This window comes from Callorhinus ursinus, unplaced genomic scaffold, assembly GCF_003265705.2.
Source record: "Callorhinus ursinus isolate GAN/ISIS: 27379988/994484 unplaced genomic scaffold, GSC_fseal_2.0 scaffold2100, whole genome shotgun sequence".
Lineage (NCBI taxonomy): Eukaryota > Metazoa > Chordata > Mammalia > Carnivora > Otariidae > Callorhinus > Callorhinus ursinus.
This window is the reverse complement of record NW_027399154.1, coordinates 1-8631: the sequence shown is the minus strand read 5'-3', so window position 1 is coordinate 8631 and position 8631 is coordinate 1. Positions and strand designations below refer to the sequence as shown.

Genomic DNA, 8631 nt, shown 5'->3' with positions numbered 1-8631 from the left:
CAGTCACCTCTTTCCAGGCTCTGAAGGATCTAGGTCTCTATTCTCAACAGCACTCCTTTTCTTTCTCATATGGGAGCGGAGCCCTCACAACCAGCTTGCAAGGTGAGCCCGCAGAGCACCGCCCGCCCCGGGTTCCGAGGAGCCTAGACCGCACAGACCGAGCTCGTGGCCGCGGTCACACGAGGTGGGAGGGCAGCCCCAGGTCAGGGAGGAGGTCTGGGCGCCCGGGCTGCAGGCCCTCACACCAGGCCGGCCCGCTCCAGGTCCTGGGGCAGGATCCGGCCCTTCTTGCGGGCCTTGTCCAGGCGCCGCTCGGCCCGGGCCGCCTTCTTCTTGCGCAGGTTCTGCCGCCGCTTGTCCTGCCGCTGCTGCATCTTCTCGACCACGTGGGCCGTGCGCTTCTCCCACCTGCGCTTCCGCTGCTCACGCCGCTTCTCCTTGCGCTTCAGGGCCTCCTGCAGCAAGTGCTCGTCATCACGGATGCGCACGCCCTCGGCCTTGTACAGCAGGTTGGTCCACTGCATCTTGCTCTCCAGCTCCCGCGCCTTCCCCTCGTCCTGGTCCCGCAGCTCCTCCAGCCGAGCCTGCCGCGCCTGCAGGCGCTCCAGCAGCTGCCGGTAGTTCCTGCCCGTCAGCGGCGCCAGCTTCCCCTTCAGCTTCTGCCTCTTCTCCTTCCGGCGCTGGGCCTTGCTGGCTGCTTGCTCCTCGGTCACCTCCACCTCAGAAGTAAGAGTTGCAACCCAGGTGAATTACATCTTTACGATGCCTTTCCCTTGAACGCTGACAAGCACCCCCGTGGGCAGGCACTGGTCACTACCCCACTTTGCAGATGGGCAGTTGTGGGCCAGAGGTCACACAGCCAGCCAGGGGTAGAGCCCGGGTCCCCACGCTCCGTGGCTGTGTCCGCCCCTCACCTTATTGAAGAGCAGCCCCGGCTGCACCTCCTCGTGGGGCTGCTCGTGGGGCTGCTCGTGGGGCGGCTTGGCAGCCTCCGCAGCCTCTGCCACCTTCTCCTTTGCCCTCAACTCCCTTCGTTTCCTCTTTTTCCGGTCCCGCTCCTGCTTTCGCCGCCTTCTCTTCTCCAAAGCGGCGGGAGACAGCTCCGTGTTGTGTCCCTGGAGAAAGAGCAAAAACTCATGTATAAGGTCCTTCCAATCTGGGAAGCCCCGGTCTGAGACGTGGAATCAAGGCAGGAAAGCAGGTGAGGAGACTGTTGAGCAAGACAAGATGCCCACTGACTTCAGTGTTCCCCTGTGAAATGATCTATCACCTAGAACACAAGGGACCCCCAAAAGGACAAGAGAACCCCCGAGTTCATGGTTTCCAGTCCCCAGGCGCATCACACCAGGGTGCTTTATAAACACGGTTACTCTATCTTCCTAATACTCCCAGAGGGAACACGTCCTACATCACTTCATAGATGAGAAGAACAGGCTTAGCCAAAGCCACCAACTAGAATGGGCATCAGGTCAGAATGACTCAGTGCCCGTGCTGACCATGGCACCATTCTGCTGGTGACATGTCTGACCCCTTCCTTCTGGGGCCAAAAAGAGAACCCTAGACCAGGCTGACCCAGACCTGTGTGCAGAAGGACCAGGCCCGGAGCTTGGACCACTCCTTAGGAATGACCCCTGGGCTTATCCCCGGGCAGATGCACGAAGAAGCTGGGGGACCGTCCCCACACAGCAAGAGGCCCAGGGCATGTCCCCAGGAAAGGGCAGGTGGTGGCTGAGAGGACGATAATGCCAGCACAAACAGCTCAGGCTGGTTCAGGTCTGGTGCTCCCTGTGGAGATCACCTAACTTATAGGGCTGTCATGACACTTCGGGGGACAGAGTGCTGCCTGGTATGTTCAGCAAGGGCAGCTTTCCAGAGAGAGGAGGCTGAGCCTCTTTCGAGGGCACAAGGAATCTGCAGCCCAGCACAGATCATACAAGGTAGGTGACCCTGGGAACAGAGGCTCGCTGAGATGCTGCAAACCACACCTGATCTCTTGCCAAACAAAGCTGCCAAGGCCCTGGCAGGACCCGCTACAGGGGTGGGAAGAGCAGCTGAGGTCCCTCCTGTCAGCCCTACGACGGCTGCCAGAGCTGGGAGCCAACCCCACAAAGAGCACAGGCACCTTCTCCTCCAGGCAGAGCAGGGAAACCACTGCAGTAAACCACACTGCTCCCTGAACCCCAGCAGCCGCCCCGCTCACCTGGCCCCGGGCCTCCCGCATTTTTTCATGTAGCCGCTGCCTCACAACATCCAGGGCAAAGAGAGAGTCAAGTTCTGTGACCAGGGCATCTGTAAGGAAGGAGGTGGAGAGCTAAGAAAACCCCTCCCTAATCCCATCCCTTTTCCCAAGGCCCAGCTTCAAAGCCTGAACCTCCACACACTGCCCCCCCCCCCCCGCCACGACCGCCAGGTGGCCACCTGTCCACCTACAGGGCAGTTCCAGTAAATTCTACTCCACCTCCTCAGGCTGGACTGGCCCCTAGGTCGTCCTCCAGGACAGAACACCCCTGTGTGGTGTGACAAAACACTTCCTACAGGTCAAGCCAAGCCCATCTCTCATTTCTTCCAACTTCTGCAGCCTGGGTTTCCTTACGTCTCTCCACAAGTCAGTTCTCATGACTCCCCTTTGGACATCTGCGGGGAGTGAGGCGCTGCAGGGCAAGCTGCTCCAGGTCCTTAGGGGGACGTGACCTTGCCCCTCACCAGGCCCAGTTGCCAAGTGGCCTGGAACCACCGTGTACTTCCAGGGATCTCATCTACCCAAGAGTCCCTGGGATCTGTCCCCTGAAAGCTCACTCTATGGGAAGTCTCAAGGTACCCCAGTGTGCCTGGCACCACATTTTCTTAGGACCATGTTGTCACCTGATCTCAGCTGGCCCTGCTCCACATCCCCATCTGCTGGAGATCCCATGGAGCTGAAGGCCTCTCCTTCCTCAGGTACTGCTGGCTTTTTGGCCCTGGAAGATGCTGGAGACTTTTCCCCTGGAGCCTGGGTCTTCAGCTCCACAGCCTTTTCCCGCTCCCGGGATTTCTTCTGCGCTTTCTTCCTCTTCTTTTTTGGGGGTCCAGCAGCTTCTGAGCCTTGAGTTTTGCTGGCTGAAACACAAAATTAAAAAGGGCTGCAGTCCCAACCTTTGCCACCCATTCAACTGGCAGGAAAAGTCTTGCAAAAGCTTTGATCCCAAAAGGAGGCTGAGAGTGAATCAGGAAGGATGACCCACCCTTATCTGTAGAGCTCAGACTCACAAACCCTAGAAAGCAGATCAGCGACACATCTCAAAACCCTGAAAAACATCCACACTAGACCCAGCAGTCTGCTTGTGAGAATCCATTCCGGATATGCACAAAGATATGGCCTCAGAAATACTCATCACAATGTTGTCTGAGAGAAAAACTAGGAAAACCTAAATACCCACCTACAATGTCAAGTTAAAGCACTGCTATGGATAAAGGGCTGCTAAATGACGCAGGTTTCATTTTAACGAATCAAGTAAGGTTCACATTTACCGGGTAAAACGAGAACACAAAGTAGAGTGTTTTAATACATAAACTAAGCTCATGGAAAAAAACCCAAAAAGACGTAAACCTAAATTATAACCGACTACTTAAAAAAACTCACTTAATTTTTTAACTTTGTATAGTGAACACGCTTGCTTTGCATAAAAACAAAGGGTCGCTTTTTTCCTCTAGCTCCCTGCAGCCCCTGTCACTCTCCCCTCCTCCCGGCCCAGGCAGCACTCCCAAGTCCCAGCTCCTGTGAGGCCCGCCTTTGTTTCGCTTGCTTGTGTATCGACCTCCCGGCCACCCATGCCCCGTAAAGCCTCATTGCCAGGAGGCATCCCGGTTCTCTGCTTCTCGCTACTCTGCCCACTCTACCGGGTCACCTCCTCCAAGCCCCGCAGGGGCTGCCCGCCCGGTGAGCGGACGGGGCTGGATCCGCCGGAACCCCTAGGCTGATGCCCACAACAAGCAGGGAGACAGCGGCAACGTTAGACACCCCTTGTCTTGTCTTCCTAGACTCTTACAGGCGTGTTTCGCCCATCTACGTGTCTAACCCAGCCGAAAGCTACAGGGTACAGTGCGGGGCACGCCGGCCGGCCGGCCGCAGCGGGCGGTGCAGCACCCCCCACCACCAAGTCCTCCCAGGTCCGACCCCGGGCGGCGCATTACCGGACTTGCGTTTCTGCGGCTCCGGGCTGGGCTGGCAGCAGATTTTCCTGGCCAGGCCCTGCAGGTAGGCGTCCTTGGCGAGCAGAGAAGCCATGGCCGCAGTCTCCGCGGCCCTCCTCGTGTGGCACACACACTACCCCGGCAGCTTCCGCCGCGCCACCCACGCCGGAAACCGCGCGTTGCGCAGGCGCCGCCGGCCGAGCGCCGAGCCGCCAGCGCGCGGTGCTCGATTAGCCAGGCTTGGCCCGACCGGAAGAAGCGCGTGGGGCGGGGCGCAAAGCATTGTGGGCTTTGGGCGGGTTCCGTGGTTCCCGGGCACTGCCCGCGGACCCGGAAGGAGCTGGCGACCCCGCCTCTGCCCCCCACCCACAGCACTGTTCCGCGTCCACTATAGGCGCTCGGTTCCTGGGGGCAACGAGACGGACCCGCCGTGGTTCAGGCCTCTGGGGACTCGAATCCCAAGCGGAGCCTGGCGAGAGCACGTCCGCTCAGAGGGGACCGCGCGCCTAGCAGGTGCGGGGCGTGCTCCAAGCGCTGGAAAAAGCACGCACGCGTGCCCTCGGCAGGTTTGCGTTTCGGTGGGGTGACGGGTGAAAAGTAAGACAAGCACAGGCTGAGTCGGGTGACAGTGCTCCGGAGAAAGGTCCGGGAGGAAGGGGATGTGGGGTGGTGTAAGGAGGATGCTGGGGCGCTCAGGGAAGACCCACTGGAATCTTTGCTCTGAACAGCGCAATCACAGACTAAGATTTACAACAAGGCTTCTCCCTGAAGAACTGACGGGGGGTGGGGCGCCTGGGTGGCTCAGTCGGTTGAGCATCTGCCTTCAGCTCAGGTCATGATCCTGGGGTCCTGGGATCGAGGCCCGAAGAGGGCTCCCTGCCCAGCGGGGGGTCTGCTTCTCCCTCTTCTCCTGCTGCGCGCTCTCATTCATTCGTTCATACGTACATACATAATAAATAAATCAAATTAGATATAAAATTTAAAAAACTTAAAAAAAGAACTCGGGAAGGAAAGGGGTGTTCAGCAGCCTGAGGCTGGAGACCCCCGCACCTGGTTCCTTAATTCATAGCAACGACAGGCTTTGACACAACCCAGAGCCCTTTGAGGGTTGCCTTGGGATATTCCTCAGGGGAAGGGAGAGACTGGGGCATGGATTTATAAATTACAACCTCAAAGTATATTTAAGAAGGCTTCTGATGTTATATTTGAAGCACTAAGGATTTAACTCTCTCCCCTGATCTCTGTCATGAGGTGCTTGAGGAGAGCTTCATCGCCTTCCCCCACAGATTTTCGGGGCACACAGTCTAATCTCTATAGGGCACACTCATTGAGCCATAAACGTGTTCTTCCTGGCACCGTCAGTTTTAACCATCGAAGCCAGACGGGTTGAGGGACAGGGATGTGGGCGGGGGATGATGGGTCCTCTTTCAGTGAGACTTCTGGCCCACACCACAAGTCTGGGGTTCTCTGTCCTGCATCACCATCTCCAGCGAGGTCTTTGAGGCTTTCCTGAGGTCTTTGCTGGACGGGGGGTAACGGATGCCAGCAGAGTTGCCACAGAGAAGGGAGAAAAAAGTTGAGTTCCGAGTGCAAATCTAGATTTGTGGGCCTTAATTTTAGGTTCCCTTTTCTGTGAGAGTTGTCTGGAGCGTTTAACCCGCGAATCCTACCTCCTCCCTGAAATCCCGACCTCCCAGGACTTTGGGAACCGCAGGTGACAGGCCTTCCTCCCTCCTACCTGCTCTCTCTTCTCTCTGGGCCTCACTTCCCTTTTCGGTCAACTCTTACTGCACAGTGACCCTCCTCAGAGCTCCTGACCTGGTGCTGACCTCTCTCCTGACCTCCAGGCCCCCTTTTGGACGTCTGAGGCACAGCTCCATGGGTATGTACAGAACCCTGCCTCCCCTCACTGCCTGCCTTCTCTGGCTCTGTTAAGGCCACTCCATGCTTCGAGGCTCAGACCTTGAAGCCACCCTGCCTTCTCTCATTCCCCACACCCAGTCCTGGAGCAAATCCCGTTGGCTGTCCCTTAAAAGTATCCCTGGGGGAAGCTCAGTCAGTTGGGCGTCTGTGTCGCCTTCCCCCCATCCTGCCTCTCTGCCCCTCCCCCGCTCATGCACTCTAAAATGGATAAATCTTTTTAAATAAATAGGTATCGAGAACTGTACTTGACCCACTCCAGACCACCACCCTGATCCTGTTGTAGATTTCAAAAGACTAGAAGAAATAGTAAGTAAATGCAATGCAAAATAAAAATAAGTATAACAAGACACTTGGAGAACAACTGGGGAAAGTAGAATGGGTCATGATCCTAGATGCTGTTATGGAATATGATTGTTCACTTTGGGCCTGATGCTGGCCTTGAGCCGTGGAGAGTGTTGGTTTTTCTTAGAGAGGCAAGCTGGCAGGTATTTAGACGTGAGGTGTCATGAGGAGGCCTGCAGCTATTAAATCAGGTGGTTTTTATAAATGAGAGCGCAAGTAAAGGTGCAAAAGGTGAATCCAGAGATGTGTCTGTGTGGGTGTTCTTCATGCGACCTTTATGCCTTCATCAGGGATTTGAACGGTAAAACACTTGCGATACAAAGGTGGTATGACTGAGGACCACCCAGGGTTTAGCGGTGTGGAGGCCACTGGGGACCCTAACACATGTAGCTCGGCTGGGGCCATGGAGACAAAACCTGCAGGAAGCTGGCTCAGAGGAGAGCTGCAAACAGCCCGTTTCTCCAGTGAGTTCGTTCTGCTGCCAGGGCATGGGCTGGAGAGGAAGAGGTGGTGGAGAGCTGACTCGCTTTAGGAGGGGAGAAACAACTTCATTTTCCAATGGGAGCATTGGCCCAGCCCAGGAGAGCGTAACACCGATGGTGCAGAGATCTTGCTGCTTGGGTGTTTGGAAACTGAAGACGCTCGAAACCCCACCATCAGGTTGGGTCGACTCCAGGCTTTTCCCCACATGGGCTTCCATTGGTTTTAATCCCTTTTTCTGTAGTTAGTGTTAAGTACAAGTTATTTCTGCAATTAAGGTGTTTCGGGAAGAGCTCATCACCTAGTTTCTCAATGGGAAAACAACTTCCCCAGACCACCCCAGAAAACCAGGACCAGACCCAGGACTGGGCCCCATGGTCCCACTTTTGTGGTGCCTCTGCTTGGCTATGGGGGGTGGGGGGGTGGTCTCTGGGATCCAGCATAATTCAGCATGTGTCCCTCCCTGTTCTTGAGACTGGATTGTGGGCTGTCACCTCCCCTACATACCAACCCATGTCTCCCTCATGAGGAGATAAGGCATGCTGGTGACAGGGCACGGGGTCGAAGTCCTAGGTCTTCTGGTGTGACACCACCCGCACCCCCACCCCCGCGCCTGTGAGCCTGGCGCCGAGGCATCGGGCCCAACATTCCCTGTGGGTCGAGTCCTGACTTCTGCTGCTTCATCTCCCAGCTCAGTGACCGCGGACACAACACTTCAGCCCCTTCCAAGCCTGTGGCCACTCCTCCTCCACCTGTAGTGCGGGTGACTACAGCACAGACTCCGGGTGCAGCGAGGACAGGAGGGACCAGAAGTGCAGGCACCCGGACCTTAGAACATGCGGCAATGGCAGCGGTTTTTCAATCACCAAATATTAAGGACTTTCTAGATCCCCAGCAGTTCTAGGCAGTAGCAGTGCAGCCACGGCCCCAAACTGACCAAGTCCCTGCCCAAGCCCAAGTCTGTCCAGGCAGATCCTAGGAGCTGCTCTCCCAACAGCCACTGGGAAACCAAGGGTGGTCCCGGAGTGGGCCAGGATTAGCAAGAAAGAGCCAACCAATGCAAAAGGGCAGTGCTGTTTTTATTCAACTGTCTTATTACAAAATTACCAGAACATATGTGGCAGAATTAGGAAGGTCCCCGTCCTGGCTTCGGCGAGAGCAGGCAGCATCTCTCTCCCCGCCACAGCCCTGCGGGGACAGTCACCTAGTGCAGGGGCCCTTAGGACAAGGCAGGGGTGTAGCTCTGCACAGAGAGCCTGGCCTGAGAGGGGGAGTCTGGACTTGGCTAATAGTGTCCACTCTGAGCACCATCCTGCAGCTTTTAAAGAGCAGGACATCCTGCCCCGCTACCGGGCCCTCAACAGGACTGTCCAGGAACCTCTGCCCAGCCGACCAGGAGGGTCGTGAACAGAGGTGACCACTCGGAGGGAGATGGGCCACCTTGGAAACGGTTGGGGGAGCTACTTTTCCCCAACACTCCTGGCGGGGGGAGGGGGGCAGCTGTCCCTGGGCTAAAGTTCGCAAGGGGAAGCAAGGCTGAAAGGAGCAAAGCTGTGGCGAGCCCGGAAGGGACACCAGACTTCCCAAGAACCTAGGGGTGTGGGGAGGGGAGCCCTGGGAGGCTCAGGCGTGCTCCGTGGGGCCAGGGCCGCCGGCATGGGAGTGGGCAGGGGCCGCAGCCTGCAGGGGGCCAGCGCTGGGCTCCGGGGACGCCAG

At 57.1% G+C, this 8631-nt stretch overlaps 1 protein-coding gene and 1 long non-coding RNA gene across 3 annotated transcripts; one reads left to right on the top strand and one right to left on the bottom strand.

The window, feature by feature from the left end:
* Window positions 1–6: 6 nt before the first annotated feature.
* On the bottom strand, window positions 7–4329 carry SURF6 (surfeit 6). Its single transcript, XM_025859518.2, has 5 exons — window positions 4171–4329; window positions 2863–3096; window positions 2201–2289; window positions 915–1115; window positions 7–719 (listed from the first exon to the last, which is right to left on the bottom strand). The coding sequence occupies exons 1-5, from the start codon at window positions 4262–4264 to the stop codon at window positions 240–242; spliced, it is 1098 nt and encodes a 365-aa protein (XP_025715303.1). The 5' UTR covers window positions 4265–4329; the 3' UTR covers window positions 7–239.
* A 92-nt stretch (window positions 4330–4421) lies between these two features.
* On the top strand, window positions 4422–6675 carry LOC112814189 (uncharacterized). Of its 2 annotated transcripts, none has more exons than XR_012377482.1 (2): window positions 4422–4683; window positions 5966–6675. It is a non-coding gene; the product is annotated as an uncharacterized lncRNA (long non-coding RNA). The 2 variants fall into 2 exon arrangements; XR_003205695.2 differs by having other exon boundaries at window positions 4422–4736.
* The last annotated feature ends 1956 nt before the right edge of the window (window positions 6676–8631 follow it).